This window comes from Crotalus tigris, unplaced genomic scaffold (genome assembly GCF_016545835.1).
Source record: "Crotalus tigris isolate CLP2741 ecotype Arizona unplaced genomic scaffold, ASM1654583v1 scf7180000024506.7606697, whole genome shotgun sequence".
NCBI lineage: Eukaryota > Metazoa > Chordata > Lepidosauria > Squamata > Viperidae > Crotalus > Crotalus tigris.
The window spans coordinates 4635919-4655812 of record NW_024100678.1 but is presented as its reverse complement, the minus strand read 5'-3'; the positions used below and the strand labels follow the sequence as shown (position 1 = coordinate 4655812).

Here is a 19894-nt window from a genome sequence, read left to right as displayed (position 1 = left end):
GATGGCAGCAATACAGCCATCGAAAGCTACGTTACCTATTTATTAAACATTTAATTGTTTTATTTCCTGGTGCTCATCTTTTATCTTTTGAATATATATGTATATACATACATACATACATATGTAGGTCTTTGGTTGTTCGGGTTTTCTCCCACGTAAAATTGGAAGTGTCTTGGCGACGTTTCGACGAAGTCCCATTCGTCATCTTCAGGCTGGTGCTTTCAGCTTCGTGCCTCGAGCAGCAGCTCGAGGCACGAAGCTGAAAGTACCAGCCTGAAGATGATGAATGGGACTTCGTCGAAACGTCGCCAAGACACTTCCAATTTTACGTGGGAGAAAACCCGAACAACCAAAGACCTACATACAAATACCCGCGAAAACCTCAGAAAACAAATACATACATATATACATACATACATACATACATACATATATACATACATACATATACACAACTTAGCTTTCGCTGGTCCTCTGCCAGTGTCCTCAGAGTGATATATAGGTAGGCAGGTTAGGGGAGGGGGAAAATTGGAGAAGGGAGGATTGATAGGAATCGATGATGGAAGGCAGAAAGGATATATAGAATGGCAGGTCAGAAGAGGAGAACAACCGGAGGAGGGAGATGGGATAGGAATGGATAATGGAACGCAAAAATGGCAGGCAGACCAGCAGACCAACAAGGAAAATAAAAAGGGAAAACCCCATGGCAGGACTCTTGTAATACTGGATCGGAAGGTGTACCCCACAATGAGTAGGAAAGAGCGATTGGAGAGTATATCAGTAACAACAGTACAGGGAGGAGGAGGCTGGACAAGAATTACACAGCAGAAAAATGCAAAACTGGAGTGCAATAAAGAGAGGGCGGGGCAACTAAGGCAGTTACAGGCAATCAGGAAGAGTGGCCCTGTCATGTGAGCAATGAGCAAGCAGTTAGATCGGCAAGGGGATAACAAGAACTTCCCCACCCCGAGCCTCACTCTGAGGACGCTGGCAGAGGACCAGCGAAAGCTAAGTTGTTTTTAACTTTGTATATAACTGTTTTTATTGTTTTAAATATTGTTTTAACAATAAATAAATAGATTATGCTCTTTCCGGAGATTGAAGATTGCATTATTAAACAAATATGCCCAGGATTTGCATTTTTACAACCATTAAGGATATATATATATATAGTTCCTCGAATATATATATATATATATATATATATATATATATATATATATATATATATATATATATATAGAAGAGTTAGAATTTTATTTATGCAACATTGGTGGGAAGAAAGAAAATAACCTCAAAACTGGTTTATTTCACTGTGGTTAAACTTATCTTTGGTTATGTTTAATATTTATCTGGATTGGATAGTTTCTCTTTTGAAAATGGTATAATGAATTTATAATATTTACATTATCATTTTTGATATCTAAATAGAAGTCTATTATTTCTAGTAATATTTAGCAACTTTCAGTTTTATTATGGTTTGTAATGTTGAATTGTTAAGAGGGATGAGGGGAATTTAGATTAAATGGAAAGAGATTAAATACTTACATTATTACCTATTTTTATTGGATCTTGGTCAGTAAAGAGCTGAAGATTTTAGAGATTTATAGAAAATGAAGTATGGAATGAAGATTATTCTTACTGTAATTTTAAGACAGTGATAAATGCTTAATATTGAATATACTTGCTGAGGATGAAGAGAGAAGTTTCTTTTTCTTACTATTTTTCAGGGAGGGTGGCAATGGATTTTTTCTTATCTTTTTTTTCGGACTTTTTTTTATACATTTTTTTATATTGTTTTTTTCTTAATTTTCATCTGTTTATCTTTTAAAAAAGTAATACTAGTATTCTTAAAACCATCCTGAAGTGTGAAAAAGTGCAAACATTTTAAAAAATGCTCTCTCATTGACAGAATCCATAACTGAGTTAAAACATATTTCTATGAAAAGTTAAAGAATATTTTCTGCACCATTTCCAATATGGAAATTCAATGGACGTTCCAAAGTACTAGAATCTCCAATAAAACCCCATCAATGGATTCATGTCTTTAAAAATATTAAAATGGTATTAACAGATCTATGTTTAAAACTGATTCATAAAAAAGATACATAGGTATGTACTGTACTTGCCAAAATGTATTTAATAGGATGGTCATCAGTTTGTCTACCCTAGTTCTGTTTAGCAGAAAGCCTCATTGTATCTCTCAAATTTCGCTTATTATCACTTGTTGTATCATTTATCTCAAAATTACACCAAACATCTCTCCAGGCTTGCTTTAGAAATGGACTCCCCCACCCCTTTAAAAATGTATTTTCCTCTATGTTGGGAAGCAAAAGTATCATTTTTCCAACCATTAAGCACACATGCAGTCTTCAACTTTGTTGATAAATCACACTGCCACTCCCTAAGCAAACCACATACATCTTTTAATATTTCTCCAGCTACATCATTTATATCTGCAGCCTTACCATTTTAAAAAATTTTATACCTTCATTTTATCTCTTTTTCTTGGACACTAACATTTAGAGTATTTGTTTCAATTCCCTTCTTCTACATATCACATTCATTCCCATGAAGTTATCTAAAATACTTCTTCAAACATTCCCTCACTTCCTCTGAAAGTCAGAGCTGTCAATGTGTGGAGTAAGAAGTTGTTTATATAAACAGAGTATAGAGAAAAGCACAGCAAACAATCCCTTACAATGTCCTTAAAACAGGACAAAATTGCTAAGGATTGAAATTTCATTCTTTAAAATTCTGTAGAAGTAGATTTTGTTGCTATAGTAATTATTTATGACAATAATAAAGTTTATGTATTCCAGTTGTGTTCTTTTTTCCCTATGAGAATTCCAGTGTGCATTTGAATTCCAAGAGACAATTGCTGCAGTGACTTAGGAGTAATCTAGGACACATTGCAAATGATTTCATCATTTTTAATTCCATTTGCTCTTCTGGAGTCTTCTTTTTCAGCTCTCTTCATTCATTTTCAAAACAATTATTTCCGTCTAAGTCATTCTGCATTTTCTTCCTTTCCTTAATTATAACTATTCTTTGCTCACTTTAGCTACATTTTTGCCACTTTTTCTCTGTGCATATTATATATTTCTCAAATTTTTTGCAGCAATAATTCTTATTTTCTGTTTTCTCATCCACAGCTCCTTCTTCATCATCATTCCATCAAGCATTTTTTCCTGTTTCCCATTAGAATGCCTTCACTTGCTTTTGCAGATCACTGTAATATTTTTCTTTTCACTTTTGGGAGATACTTTTTTTCACACTAAGGTCTTACTTTCTTTTCTGAAGTCCTTTTATCTCTTTCTGGTTTCTTTAACTTTATTGCTTTTATTCCATATGTAACTTTTTCCAAAGATCTGCTCTTGATATTATCAAGAAAATAATCTAGTTTCACATTTGCACTATGTATCTTTCATTTATTCTCTCATGTTTTTCATAATAATTAGTCATGTAACAAAACAGATCTATGTTCATTTTCTTGAAATACATAAATACTTACGCTTGTGCCACATATTCAAAACAGAGTTCCTTTTCTAAGCAAATACTCAGTCATTATTTTTGATTGACTCATGAATCTATGAAATAACCTACTTTTTCAGAACTCTCATCTTGTTCCCTCTTCATCCCTCAATTCGTGTCACCTAATAAGAAGTTTCACAATTTTTCCAGAATTCAGTATTGTTTCTTTCATTATCACACTTACCAGACTGTAGGATACTACTGTATCACCAAAATAAGAATTCCAACTTTTATACACATGCACAATTGTCAGCAGATATATATTCATATTTTCTGACATAACCATTCCCCTTCCTCCACACTTCATCTGTACTTTCTGAACATTACCACCTCCTTTCTCTTTATTTGCTCACACACATATGATAAATCTATTTTTTCTTAATTTCATTTATTGATTCATGCTCTTACAGTCCAAGTCATAGTCCTCCATATGCTCTTCAGATGGACTCATAATTATAGATCTCCACCACGCGAATGATAGTTTCACATAATGCTTTACATTTACATTAAGATACAGGTGTAGACTGGATTACCAACATCAATTATATCCATACTACATGAAACAGTCCCTGCTGACCATAATTTCTGATACATTTCTGTCAGTTATTTCATAAGTGCACTTGTGTAAGATATAAGGTCCACACAGTATCTTGACATGCATTCATAATGCATGCTTAAACAATTACAAATGTATAATTTAAAATATTCTCTTTTTAAAAACAACTCCTTATTTAGAAACACTTTTTTTGTAACAAACTTACTGCCTGTGTGCATTTTTTACTTCATCCACATAGTGTCACTGTTAGGAACAAAAATATAACATCATGTTTCAAGTTTAAAAGTGCATTTTATTGGCAAACTCCTAGTAGTAAGTTTTAAGTTTCCTTTTCCTAATTTCCCACCAAATAAATTACATTTGAGCCATAGAGCTCTAATTAATTAATGTAACATTTAATTGCTATAAAAAAATTTCCATACTAAAATATTACAATAAAAATGCAGTTTCAAAAAGGAATAACCTCCTCATATATATCAGATCACCAGAAATAATCTTGCTATCTCTGGTAATATATTACATTGAATTGTAATATCAAGATATTGGTTCAATCATAAATCCTTCAGAGCTTTGTGAAAAACAGCCCTGTAATTGAACTTTGGGCAGTGAGACAGGCAACATATAAATTTAATAAACAAACCTAGGTAACTTTTATAATATAGATACATGAGAAAGATAAGAACATTTTTCTTGAATTCCACAGAGAATGAATTTTGCCCAGAATCTTGCAAGTTGATAATCTGTCTTACACTGACTATATATCAAAATTATGAGTAATTATAGCAACACCAAATTCTTTTAGAGGGACACTTTCCATTGAAGAGTTTATGATTAAAACACTGTACTATTTTTCAGCATTATAGATATCTTCAGACAAGCCCAGATTGGGTCAGTGGCTGAATGAGAAGGGAAGGTGGCACCCTTACTTTTTAAAGTATGGATGAAATTCATTGTTATACAGCTCAGGAAAATAGTGTGTCCCATTTACAATCTGGTCAAACCATTGGTTGACATTTGGAATGGAGAAATGCTCCAGGAAGTTCCAAGCTGATCCAATTCCACCATCTAAACATCATTTTCCCTGCTAACAGAACCATGTTAGCCTTATAATGGTCTTGGTGATTAAGCTACAGAGATAATGATAGCACAAGATGTATATTGTACCCATTTCAGAGTCTTTTCTATAAGGTAACAGAAATATTTTGCTAATATTTTCAGCCACTTTGCACTGACTCAGAATTATCCAGTGGAGCTTGGAATTTGGAAACTTTAAGCTGGAAATTCTTGAAGAGATTGTTCATATTCCTGTAGACTGGTATTGGGAGATTTTTCTCCAGAAGAATAGATACATCTTACCAGCAGTCATAGCCCTAACTGCTGACCACTTATATGGCAACTGAGAATTCTCCGTGAAATCTTTATAAATCTTATTTTTTTAAACAAGTAAGAATTGGTCAATGCCACTTAGGTTAAGTTGCAAAACAATATGGTAGTTAAGCCAAAGTTCTATAAGGTATTACACATTCAATGGACAAATGGCATACATATCTTCAATTTTTAAAAGAAAAGAAACATAAGGAAAGTCTATCAACCCTTCAACTGGGCTGCAATCACAATAGAGAACTGTTTGCAATTAATGTAGCTTATAATGCTTCTCAGCTTTTAAATTCCAAAAACTCTGTTAGCAAATAGTTAACATGGTTCCACAAATTGGATCTAACTCAATTCTTTCTGTAAGCAAGCTATCTCCTCTCTGTTAGAACTAATATCTTCTTTTATTCCAAAGAAATATGAAATGAGAGTCACTAACAGTGACATCTGAATGAATCTAATTCTAAGTAATCATTGTTAACTGGAGAAGAACTGTCATCAAGATTCTTTTCAATTCTTTTCAACTTTAGGAATTGGTTATTTTGAAATCTATGTAAATAAATATGTAGATAAGTTAATAGAAATAAAAGTGGATTCCATTCAAATTACATTGGATTTTTTCCCAAGATTATCTGTGTTTATCAATAATGATACTTCAGCCATCAGTATTACAACAAATAGACATTAGGGCTTGAAGAAATATTTTGATTTGATGAAACTTTGAATCAATCACCCTACAATAGAGATCCATGAAGTAAAACAAGAATTTGCTTTAAAGCTGCAAATTAGAAAAGGTGCCTCCCAATGGAAGGTAACAATGCTGCCTTCCAAAATTTTCCAGATTGGATGAATTTCTTATTAATGATGCATGTTGATGTTATCTAGTTTGGGTAATGAAATGTCTACAAGAAAAAAACCAAATTCAGAGAGCACCAAGGACCCCTAATTTCTTACTGCTTTGGTAGCTGTATGAAAAAGTGTGGTGCGCAATATGGACACTCTGATATTGACATCAACCTAACAATTTAATCCTGTACTAAACTTTGATTATCAGAGTTTTATTGGTGTGGTAATATTAACATTATCTGGGGCACAATTCATTTTCTGTTATATTTATAGACCACAAGCCTTAATATATTTTGTACTAATTAAGGCTACATTTTTGGAATGTACTATACTGTAACTGGAAATTCAATTTAGCCTTCGGCATTCTGAATATGGATTCAAACTGCTCTTACTTTTAAAGTCTGCATGGCTGCAACATGTTTGTGTTCTCTTGAGATTAAGTGAATACCGTGTTTCCCCGAAAATAAGACCAGGTCTTATATATTTTTGGGGACCAAAAGACCCATTAGGTCTTGTTTTCAGGGGATATCTTATTTTGTGGCTGCCCGCTATCTGCTTGCCGGTAGCCACAAAATGGCTTACAGGGTTTCCCAAGGCAGAAGCACTTTTTGCCTGGACAGAGAAATGACAGAGACTGGAAGCTTTATCTGCTTGCAAATGGGGCGTTTTGAAATGGAGCAAATCATTCACTTTGTTTCAAAGCACCCCATTTGCAAGCAGACAGAGCTTCCAGTCTCCCTCTGGGCAAAAAGTGCATGGCGGAGCCAGGTAGAGGCAGAAGCATTTGTGTGTGTTTGTGTCTGTGTGTAGGCAGCAGATCTGGACATGCTGCACGACCGCCTGACTCGCCAGAGGCTTGTGTGATGACACTGGCAGCAGGCAGAGGCATGGGGGGGGGGAGGCAGGTGATCCCGATGCGCCATCACTCCGTCCCATCTTTCAGCTTGCCTGCGACCACGCTGGGATTGCCTGCCTCCCCTCATGCTCTGCCTCCACCTGCTGCCGATGTCACCGTGCAAGCCTCCTGTGAGCCAGGTGGCAGCGCAGCATGTCTGGATGACCTGCCTCCCCGCCTCTGTGCTCAGACTTACCTGTGCTACACCAAGGGGCCAGTGGGATGCGGCTGCTGCTGGACACCGTCAGCCCCTGCATGCTTGCTGCCTCTTGTGCTGGCCATGCCCATCCCCCTGGGCTAATTTTGGGGGCAAGGCTTATATTAGGCTCACCCCCAAAAATCAGGCTAGGGTTTTATTTTTGGGGAAACACAGTAGATACCAGGCTAATTTAGTTGCTGGCCAAACCTTAACTGTTGTAAAACAAGGGCATGGCAATACTATAATTGCATCTTTTTTTTGTTCCCTCATTGTGTCTTCCTCTGTAGTCTTTGCATCTTTGTGATACTGTATCTCAATTATCAGCAAGTCAAAACCTTGATATAGCCAAGTCCTGCCAGAAATGAGAATGTTCTTTTCAAGAGAAGCTAAGCTTGCTTTTTAGTTATGTCAATCTTCTAGGCACCCTAATAATCCGAAACATACAAAGCGACACGTCCCAAGGTTTTTCCCAAGAATCAGTGACTCTTCCAAGTCTTGCTTTTTGGGCTGTAAGGGGAGTCCCAGACAGTGGCATGGGCTGCCTGGAGCCCCAGGCAGTGGAAGGCAAGTGCCCAGCCTGGCCCTCAAGCTCCCGGAGCACAAGGCCCTAAGCCCAACCCAGACCAGCCCTACTTCCCTGAGGGGGCGCCTGCCTATGCTTACCTCCTCCTTCAGGCTGCTGCTGTTGTGCTCGCTCTCCTTGGCTGGGTTGCTCATGGTAGGTGCAGGAGGGCAAAGTGCATGGGTTAGAGTGAGGCCCATTCCCTCTCCATGTGAGGAGACCCTGCTTTGCAACCAAAGCATCCTTAGTAATAGGATGGGAGACCACTAGGATAGGCCAGGAGGAGGGGCCAAGGGGATGGCAAAAGGACAACATGGCTGGTCGTGGCCAAGTGCTAAGGCAGGATTTTTCTCAGACCCTCCCTCCCTCCTTCCTTCCTTCCTACTCTCCTTCCTTCCCTGCATCTCTTCTTCTCATTCCTATCTTCTTGCTTCCTTCCTGTTTCCTTCCCTCCATCCTTCCCTGCCTCATTCTTTCTCATTCCCATCTCCTTCCTTCCCTTCTTCTGGTTCTGTCCTTCCCTTTCTCATTCCCATCTCCTTCCTTCCTTCTCTTCCTTCCTGTTTCCCTCCCTCCCTCCCTACTGCAGTCCTTTTTCTCATTCCCATCTCCTTCCTGTTTCCCTCCCTCTTTCTCATTCCCATCTCCTTCCTTCTCTTCCTTCCTATTTCCCTCCCTCCCTCCTTACCTGCAGCCCTCTTTTCACATTCTCATCTCCTTTCTTTCTTTCCTCCTTCCTTCCTTCCTTCGCAGTCAGCCAGGACACCAGGCCCTGCGCGCTTGCTGCCTCCTGTGCATGCGCCCAAGCAGATTTGGCTTCTTGCCAGCTTTGCTTCGCCTGGCCCAGCCTCTTCACGAGGTGAGGAGAGAGTGCCACAGCCTGACAAAACCAAGCAGGCTGAGGGCTACATGGCGTCACGCTGGTAACATGGACTCTCATGACACTTGCAGCCTCTCTTCCCCTGGAGCCCACAGAGCTGGGTGTGTGAAGTGGGAGAGGACCAATTGCTGGTCACCTCCAGCTTATGATGCCTTTCTTCATTCTTTGTGGAGGGTGCCCCCTCCCCACTATGTTTCTTGCCTGTTTTTTTGCTGCAATTTGTGTGTGCACTCAGCATGGATGGCCACCATGAAGTTGTAGATCAGCTCCCGGTAGGCCTAGGCTAGGGCCAAGCCAGTGGGGGCCGGTCCCTCACTGTCTCCAGGGTGGCCTGGTAGGCCACTTCACAGGCTGGATGTGGCACACAGGCCTTGTGTTTGACATTGTGTTATATCCTCTCCTCTCTCTCCCCTCCTCCTCCTGTTCTCTTTGGTGCAGGTCCATCTGACTCCTCTTCCCAAGGGTGCGTCTTTTTTTCCCTCCATCTCCCGCCAAAATTTCCTCCTTTTATATCCTCTCCTTTCTCCCCCCTCTTCCTCCTTTTCTATTCCGGGTGTGCCAGAAACGCCGATCAGTATATAGCCGCGCGTGCTGATCTTGCAGCTTCTGCCGAGTCCTGCAGCTCCAGCTGACTCTCCATCAGGCTTGTGCAGTGCTACCGCTGCTTCAGCTGCTTCCCCTTCCCCACTACACTTGTTTAGGATGGTTGCATACCACCTGCCAGGTGCCAAAGTACCTGTTTACCACCAGTTGAAAAGCCCTGCTCTAGATCAGTGATGCGGGGTATCTTATCTATATGCTATTTTGCTAGACAATTTGGAAGCTGTTGAAGTGGTCCTTGTCCACCCATACTGTCTCTGTTCTAAAAGAGGTACAGCAAAAACAGTAAAACATTGATTTTATGGAACTCTTTACTTTTAAATTATTTTATATCTTTTGTGGCTTGTCTTATAGATATGATAAATAAATAGGAACATAAGTAAAATTTGATCAAAAACTTTGGAAAAAAATATGAAGGTTCATAGACATTCTGTTAGAAAACTGCTAGAGTATATAAGGCCTTTTTATTAAAAAAATATTAGATGCTTAAAACACTCTATAAGCTATATAGACTCTGCTGTAAAGGTCAATGACCTTATTGTAAAACCCTACCAAAATAGCAACAATATTTAAAAGATAGCAGATTTTTTGGTGCTTTTATTTATATTTGAAATATGTGTTAGGCTTGTATGAAAATACTAAGGATTCTCTCTATCTCAATATATCTGCAGCTGTAAATGTACTCAGTACAGACATTAAATCTGCTTTAAGTTAGAGGCAGTGAGGCTGGGAGAAGTACATTTATTCAAATGGATAATGAGCTGAACATCTTCAGTTTTTATGAATGTCCCAGCTAAAGGGTATCCCCAAATGCTTTAGATAGTGTTCATCAGTGTCTTAAGATCTGGATTATGACTTTCATCTTAAAATTGCAACTCTTGATTTACAAGCTGCCCATGTAATCAGCTACATTAAATTTAGGGGTTCCCTAATTAGCTTTCACTCCATATGGCAAATAAACAAACAAACAGAAAGCTTGGAAGTGCAGCTTTTACTGCTTTATTCAAAGGCTTTACACTATATTTCCTATGGATGAATACCAATGCTTTGTTTGTTCCCCTTGGTAAATTTGCAAGGTGTTTTTTAAAACTGTTGGCACCTAACCTTTTAACAGTTTAATTATTTGATATATCAGTACTTTGGTATTAATTTGAATAATACAGGACTGATTCAAAGTGTATTTGCCAGCAGGTGGTCTTGTATAAAATAAGCAGTATAAATATTTCAATTTAAAAACAAAACAAAACAATGGATTGTTAAGGTTCAGATCAAAGAAGAAATCCCTTTGTTGCCAGCATGCTTCAATCAACTTTCTCTGCTTGATTACACAGAAACTGTAGCCATACAGTAGATATCCAGATGCTGTGGTTAAACTGCCAATGCATATGACCTATCGGCTCCTAAACTGCACTAGGAAGTCCATTTGCCAACCATACTGAACTTCAGAAAAGCCATGAATGAATATCATAACGTCTTTCAACCTTAAGAGAAAATGTTAGATTTTATATGATAGTGCTACAATCAAACGTCAAGTTAAAAAACTTAAGAAGTTACACATTTTAAGACTTTCAAACAGAACATTAAGTTCACAATGATTATTTTCTCTTATTAATAAGAAAAAACACAGCATTTAATTTTTCCCTCTTGCTGCTCTCTCTGAGAAAGTACTACCATTCATTGTGATACCACCATTCCCAACATCTAGTAAGTTTTACCTTTCTTGCATAGGTGGAAGTTGTATCCAGCTATTAAACCTAGGATCATACCGGCTGACGAAGTTTGTACTGTGTTTGCCTGTAAAGAGATTAATTTCACATTTAGCTCTTTGCTTTCTGAAGGACTGACTCAAAGCCTTTTGTTGCTTGCAGACCAAAATGGAAAAGTTTTCTCCTTTCATATGATTAGATTGACAAAAAAACAAAACAAAAAACAAACAAACCACCTCTCATTCCAGTATTAAGATGTACAGTAGGACTTGCAATGCTTTGAACCTAATTCAGGAGAAGTCCTTTGGAATATGAGGGGGCACACACATGTAACTTATTTAACCAGCCATGTTTCTTTCTCAGTGTGGGAACATGTTGCACATGACTAATAAGTAGCATTCTTCATAACATCTGAGTAGATGAATTTAAGGGCCAAACATAAGACACAGTTGTGTATTCCCACTTTTCGTTACTGTTCCATGCCCCTGAGTATTTGTCATTTGCCTCATTCTGTTTTAATAGTAAGGTGGCTGCTATTGCTGTATGATTGCAAATCACAGTTTTATAGCATCAATATTTTACTTGTAAACAATAGTTATGGAAATTTTCATTTAGACCGATAAAAAATTAACAACACTTCCCTGCAGCTTTATCTAGTCAAATTTATTTAGTCAAATATGAAAAAGCATTAGTTATTACTTCACCCTGTATTTTATAAAGACATATATGCCAGTCATAAAAAAACTATGCTCCAAGATATTAAGCAATACCGAATGCATGTTATATTCTTATTAACATCAAAGAAAGACTTGAGCAAGGAGAGTGCATTACAAATTGTTTAATACCTGAGCCTTCAATGCAGAAATCCTTTTTAAAAAAATTATTCCTTGCATGCAACTTAAAATTATAGCATAACTACATCACAGTTAAATCATGTATTTCACTATCAAAACCCTGATGCTTACGAAGTGCTTTGTTCATGGGAATTAAATCCAAAATTCAGTAGCAATGAAATATAGATTTTGGCATTTAAAACTAATTATGTAAATAATTTGATTTATATTTTCTAATTATGTCATGTGATTCGGATTCTTTCATACTTCTAAGAAGCACTAAGGAATCCCTTATTTATATGAATTTCTAACTCCTATTAACAGAAGTTACCCAGAAATACTGTCTGTCATGTCAATCAATATTTCCCAGCATAATTCCATTTTTTCTAGAATATCAACCCTCTTTTTCCTTCATGTATACCTGTCCCCCAAATCTCCCATTTATTACTATTAATCTTTCATCTTCCACTTATATTTTCTCCATTTTCCCCTTTCCAGCTGTTCTTTGTCTGTCTTCTGATATACAGAAATTAATATAATAAATTTGTTTAGACAAAATAAAGTATGAGCTACAGAAGATTTTTGTTCTTTGCTGATAAAGGGAAAGCAAAGCTATAGAGCAGCGGTTCTCAACCTGTGGGTCGCGACCCTTTTGGGCAGTGGTTCTCAACCTGTGGGTCGGGACCCCATTTGGGGTCGAATGACCATTTCACGGGGGTTGCCAAACAAGGCTGTCTGCCATTTTTTTCCCCTTTTCTTTGGCCACGCCCCTGGCACCCGGTGATGTATAAGTGGTTGGGGGTCACCACAACATGGGGAACTGTATTATGAGGTCGCGGCATTAGAAAGGTTGAGAACCACTGCTTTTGGGGGTCGAATGACCCTTTCACAGGGATTGCCTAAGACCATTGGAAAACACATATTTCCGATGGTCTTAGGAACTGAAACACCGTTCTACATCCATCTCTGCATGGCCTCCTCTGCCATTTGCAGAGAGAGAGAGAGAGGCACTTTCACTTCCCTTCTCTCTCTCTCTCTCTCGCTCTCTCTCTCAGGCGGACTTACCTCCTGAAGGGCTCCTAATTGGCCCTGCGCCTGGGTGCCCCACCCCCTGGGAGAAGCACGGCCAGGGCCTCATGGCCTTGGAGCAGCCCGGGGAAACCCTGGGATCCCTGTTGGGAGTGGCCTACTGGAGGCTCCACTGAGTGGGCCAGCCCTCCCACAAGCCGCGGCCCAAGGGAGACCAGCCGCTGCAATCCCTAGCCAGCCCGACCATTGGACCTGCTGGCCAGGAAGGCGCACCGAAGTCCAGGCTGCCGGAAAGGAAGAAGGAGATTCAGCAAAGGTAGGAGAGGAGAGCCGCCTCCTGGGGCCCAGTGCTGGTGATGGCTTCCTTGCCATCCTCTTCCTTCTCCCCTTCTTCCTCCTACTGTCCCCAAGGTGGCTCAGGTGGGCGCCGGGGCAAGAGGGGTGCCTGGGGGGAGCAGCCGGGCTGGTAGAGGGGCTGGTGGGCTGCGCGGCACCAGCCCCCACCACAGCTCCATTGGATGGGCGGAGGGTGAGGCTGGGCAGTGTGGGGGTGGCGGGGACGGCAGCAGCAGTTTTTTCGCCCTTCTCTTTTTCTTCTTCCTGCTACCCCAAAAGCAGCTTGGGTGGGCACCAGGAGGAAGAGGGGTGCCTGGGAGGAGCAGCCAGGCTGGCGAAAGGGCTGGCGGGCTGTGCACACCAGCTCCCAGTGCAGCTCCATCGATGGACGGAGGACGAGGCCGGGCAGCACGGTGGTGGCGGGGACCCCCGACGATGCTGCAGCAGCTGCCACTGCCTCCTGTCCTGTTCCCCCTCCCCACCCGTTCAGCTGAGGACACAGTGGAGGCCGGGGGCGGCAGGGACCCCCAACGATGCTGCCATAAGAGAGAGAGAGAGAAAGAGAGGAAACAGAAAGAAACAGAGCAAAAGAGAGGAAAGAGAGAAAGAGAAAGAGAGGGGAAAGAGAGAGAAAGAGAAAAAACAGAGAAAGAGAGGAAAGAAAGAGAAAGAGAGGAAAGAGAGAAAAAGAAGAAAGAGAGAGAAAGAGAGAAACGGGGAGAGGAAAGAAAAAGAGGAAAGAGGGAGAGAGAGAAGAGAAAGAGGAAAGAGAAAGAGAAGAGAGAGAGAGGAAAGAGAAAGAGGAAAGAGAAAGAGAGGAAAGACAGAAACAGGAAAAGATAAGAAAGAGAAAAGAAAGAGGGAGGAAACAGAGAGAGAAAGAGGAAAGAGAGAGAGAAGAGAGGAAAGAGAAAGAGAGGAAATAAAGAGAGAAAGAGGGAGAGGAATGGCGCTTCTCCAACCAGGCTGGGCGACCTTCCTGCCCCCCCTCCCCAGCCAGCTGGATGGGGGGTTGGGGGTCACCACAACATGAGGAACTGTATTAAAGCGTCGCGGCAAGGTTGAGAACCACTGCTTTGGAGGTTTGATTCTGCGACTGAACCTGGGGCCCTGTATGTGAGATGGAGCACATTTCTTGGTCACGATTCTATGATTTTTTGAGTATTGTGCATTTTATTTCTTGATTTGAGTTTAATATTTGTATATATTTTAGTTTGAATGTAATGAGACCCCTATAGTTATGTACGTGAGATGAGTGGCTACATAAATAAATAAGTAAACTAGCCAAAAATAAAACCAACAATTTCAATTTGAATGAAATAGCTGGGAAATTATCCTTCTCACTTTTGTGTAGCCATTGGGAAGACCTACCGTCCAAATAGTCTAATGCAGATGTTTGCCTACTTTTTGGTCAAAGAAATACAGTACTCAACCTTCAGATCAGTTCTACAGCATATACTTCTATAAATAAACTATCTGTAATTTTTTTATAAATAGCTTTTTAAGAACAAACTGAAAATGTTATTTTTCCAGAAAAATGACTTAAATAAATAATTTTTAAAACTCTATTGAAAGAATGCTATTAGAGAAGATTGCTTAGTTTTGTTTGTAAGGAAATGAACAGATGTAATGCTTTGATACAGTTTGGTTTAGCACAGATGTTACAATGGGCTTTTCAAATAAAATATATGCAGTATATGTAATTTCAGCTGGATCTTCTGGCATTTTGAAGTGAAAATGTGTACCTGCAAGCTGTTTTATACTTTCTAAGTCATAATTATCTATGTTATACAGACCGCTACAGCTGCAACTCTGCCTTTATGTACGAGCCTTTCAATGATGTCTTGACAATATTCTAAATTTTGCAAGGCATATTGTTCTTTTGCTTTGTTCAGAAGCCTGTTAAATGATTTCATTTCTCTCTACAGAAAATTTATAAAGTGATCTCGTTAAAAAGCCCTTACCATAATCATTATGTAAATCGCTAAAACTAGAGATGTAGGAGTACCAGAAAAATCTGAAGACACTTAAGAATGTGAATATATAACCATTTTACACAGATCATATTAGATTGGCACTAGGAAAAAAAAGTAAATACTAGAAACATATGAAATATAATGGTACATAAAAAGGTTGATACAACTTAAACAGTTCTCACCAAATGTCTTAATTAAGAAACAACTATTCAAACATTTTAGAGATTATGAATAAATACTTGAAATACTGAAATCCCAAATCAGAGGGCAACTCATGAAATTAGTTTTCACTTTCTATTCTCCCATCATAACGTAGAAGTGTTCTGCTAAAGAGAAAGGGCTTGACTGTTGAATTAAAAAGTGATTTGGAGTAAGATTTCTTTTGAAATACAGAAGCTTCTTGCCTAAATCTTTTTTTGTTAGACATATGTTTATGTGGCATTTTCCATAGCTGTATTAAGAGATTATCCTTCTAATGAATCACCTTTGAGCTTCATATTAGCATATATATTCAATTTTAAATGTGCAGAATTTATGCTTATGTTTCTGCAGTAACTGCAACTGGATCTATAAAAATGGATGTGTTGTGGACCATTACTTTATGCATGCATAAATTTTGAAAATACACCTTAAATGTTTTAATAGGCCTCAAAAACTTAGCTAAATTCTGTGTTCTAGTTTGTTCTTATAAAAATTACTGTGTAATTGTTGGTCAATCAATTATTCAAAGTTGAGACATTATTGCCATAGACGAATTTTAGATCACAGCCTAAATCATTGGTATATAATCTGAAGCCCAAGAGAGTTGCTCAAAGTTGCTTGTAGATTCCTAATCTTTCCTTCATTGTTTTTCTGATTTTTTTTAGCAAGCAAGCTAACATTAAACTATCTGCTGTTCTGATCAGATCAGATGAGATTAGAGTGTAAGATGGGGCAACTCTACTTATAAAAAAGAAAGGACATTACCATACTGCTATTTCATGTATAAGTAGCAGTTCATGGATTTCCTATCATTAAGTATTTGTGTGGTGGTGGTTATTTATTTTTTTCTTCACAGTTCAATTAATTATTGCATACATACCATTAGGATTCCACTGATCTTCTCCTCCCAGAACGAACAAAAAATTTTCTACTTCCACAACACAGTGATGGGCACTATTATATGGCATAACTGTGAATAAAGCAGATATATTTTATTAAGGCACATTTCAACAGTAGGTTTAATAGTGTAGTTATTCTGAGGATTTCAGGGAAGTTCAAATTTATTGGGACTCAAGAGGTTTTGTCTTCCAAGCTTCCGGACTCGTGCTGGAGCCCATCTTCAGGGAACTTCTCTCTAGTAGAGTGTGTGCTGTTAGAAAGAAGTTCCCTGAGGATGGGGACTCCAGCACGAGTCCCAAAGCTCAGAAAACAAAATCTTCTGGTCCCGGTGACTGACCCAGATTGGATCCTGCAATATTATCCTGAGACACGGATATTTGCCTTCATTCGTTCAAATTTAGACTTTAATGTTTTAGTCCCAGTTAATGCGCTCAGTGATCTAACACCTGCTGTGAATCAATCCTTATATCCTGTTTAGATGGTCAGATGTGCATTGTCACATTTGTTTGCTGTTCTGATAAGAACATTTTGTTCTGCATCTGCAACTGAAAGAAACTTCTTTAGCAATACAGAGCTTAGAAACTCCAGTATAATTGATATCTCAAAACAAAATTGCTCAGACAAGTTTGTAACAGTTTCTGACATTCTGCGATTTGAATGAGCTGTCACAATAGCTTCCCAAAAGACGCAGAAGGTGTCAATAGCATGCACAGCCAGTCTCAATAGCATTATCAACCAGATTTTGGATTGAGGCAGTCTTAGCATCCACTCTGGACGAAGTTTAGCTTGCTAACAACAAATTACAATAATTACTGTATATAAACTGTACTCTACAAAATAGAATGCAATAATTAGGACAGTGCTCTGTGTCACATGATAATTTAAAAAAAAAAGATTTACAGAATGTTAAAAAAACAGATTCAGTATGTAGGCAACATTTCCACATCAAAACTTCTAACTATTCAGTAGCTTTCTCTCACACAGCAATAAGCATGCTGCATTTCCATATAGTTTTAAGTTTTTAAATTAAGGTCCTGCTGATTTAATGCCTCCTCCAAATGTATATGCTCAATTTCCTGTACAATGTCATTAGCAGCACAATCAAATATTTTCCATCCACTGAATCAGGAACCCTTTGTTGAAAGAACAACATTCCTTTAAAAACTATTGTGAGGAAGTTATAACTATGAAGGGGAGAAACATTCCCAAGGTTACAGAGGTACTAGAAAAAATGCAGCATTAATGCCATAAAATGAATTGCTTTGTGGTATATGCCAGTATTAAACATCATATGTTGAAATGCATACTCACACAGCTAAATTGTACCACATGCAGCAGTTCTGGCTGGGTGTCACCAGTAGGAAAAATAATGTCCTTGTTCTGCTCATCATATGGGCACCTTAAATCTAGGTGAGGACAAATGGGGAGGTGATGTGCATGTATAGGCAGGGAACTTATTGCTTGACACGGATCAATAGAGCACTTAGGAAACCAGTGCAGTGGGAAATCAATATGACTCAGGGCCAACTCTTACTTTGTGCTTTTTGCCAGTGCCAAAAAAAGAGGCAGCCTATCTCACACTTGAATTATTTTGGGTGATATATCTCTCATTTCATTTGTTTTATTATCTTTTATTTTTCTAAATGCACATGAACATAGCATATGCAAATAACAATATGTGCAGCTTCCTTGTGTAGGACACATTTTCTTAAAGATCAAGTAGTCCCATTTAAGCTTCTTACTGATTTTTTTTTTTTGCTAAAGCAATGATGAATAAGCAAGGTGCATATTTAGTTTCCAGTAAAGGTCAAATATCATTTTCATAGTCTGTGCTCATGCAGCTGTCTAAGCAAAAGCAACTGATAAGCAGATAGGTTTAGTAAAAATGCATGAATTAACATTATATATTAGTGATATATCTTACAAGCAACAAATACTGTTAATATGCTATTTTATTTTAATTTGTGACAAATGACAAGTCAATTCTATCTCCTTAGAAATTGATTTTTTTGTAATATTTATTCAGATGAAACTCACTGAACTCCAGTCATAGTTTTGGTTAATGTTATACTGCAGTGTCCTTCAACAGCATATCCATGAGCCTCATCAAAATGATATGATGCTACATTGAAAAACTAGGCATCTGAAATGGTTGGCCCTATGAGCTTTAGATTTCAAACAATGCCAATTATCTGTTAATGCAGTCGGCTACACTACCCTTAAATTTGGTGTTCTTAGGGAGGAGACAAACTACATGTGCATCTAATTATAGTACATCACACTGTGTAATATTTCATGCTATTGTTCATGTCTGTTGATATACAGTGAAATGCAAACGTCAGGCAAACAACTTATCAGAGCGGAGACTGAAAAGCCTTACAAGATTCTCAGTAATATGATTTTGTGTCTTTCTAAACTCCAAAGTAATAAGCAAAGAAAGGAAAGTCCAAAAATGTCAATTAAGAAAAAGAAGTCTGAAAATATAATTTATGAAGATCATAGTATAATTCTCTACATTTCAGTTCAAATACAGGTAGCACACTGAATAGAATTGCAATATTTAAGCAAAACAATGGAAAAGAGGATGAAGGTCTGTATGATTAGGTGTAAGATATGTGAATGTACATGCCTAAAATAGCCATTTGAACTATGCAACACATATGGCTGAATTCTAGAGGATGTAACTTAATTTTTTTTTGCACTGCTGAGACATTCTTCTTGTCCCACAATACCTTTCAAGTAATCTTACAACAATTCACTAAGAATTCATGAGTGTAAATAATGCAATGTACAGGCCAGCCTGTAGTCTAGTGATGCAAACCGTCTCTTTCATTAATTGTATACTGTCTTCTGCTTTGCTGATTTATTTTAATATGAGTCTCAGGCTCACTGATCTTTGCATTTCATTTCAGCTCAGGTGAGTACCTATTTTCCCCTCCAAAAAGGGATTTGAAAAGAAGTTTGTACGCCACGCTCAAACACAGCCCAGTGTGAGTTTTTAGCGTGTCAGTCAGTGAGTTAGAGGGAAAGGGTAAAGAGAAGCTAATCAGGATGAAATGAGATTAAAGGCTGTCTAATTTTACAGCAACTGTGATCCATCAGCCACTGTGAAAGTGACAGTGGAAATGAATGATGGAGACAGACAGGTGGGGCTGTACATTTCACTGATTTATCCTCAAATGCACTGGGCCTTATTTTATTGAGTGAACATGACCGCATTTATCATGACTGTCATCTAAACCCACTTCTCTCCATTTAAAAAGGTCACTTTACTAGAAGGAAGTAGGATAGAGCCACTTTCAAAAGTAATTCAAAAACCTAAGAATATGAATTTATAAAGCTTTGCAAAAGAGCTCTCAGCTTTATTAAACAAAGAGTGAAGTGAAAAAATAAAAACCAATAAATAAGACGAAAATTTTGACACCTGAAAAACACATTTTTTTAAAAAAAAAATCTGGTTTTAATCCCAA

The 19894-nt window shown here is 38.3% G+C and overlaps 1 protein-coding gene across 1 annotated transcript in view; it reads right to left on the bottom strand.

The window, feature by feature from the left end:
* The window catches only part of KLHL14 (kelch like family member 14), an 80869-nt gene that overhangs the window by 10671 nt on the left and 50304 nt on the right, over positions 1-19894 (bottom strand). The window contains exons 4-5 of the mRNA XM_039333661.1: positions 16405-16494; positions 11159-11237 (exon numbers count right to left, since the gene is read on the bottom strand). Coding sequence (XP_039189595.1) covers positions 11159-11237; positions 16405-16494 — 169 coding nt within the window. The remainder of the gene's footprint in view (positions 1-11158; positions 11238-16404; positions 16495-19894) is intronic.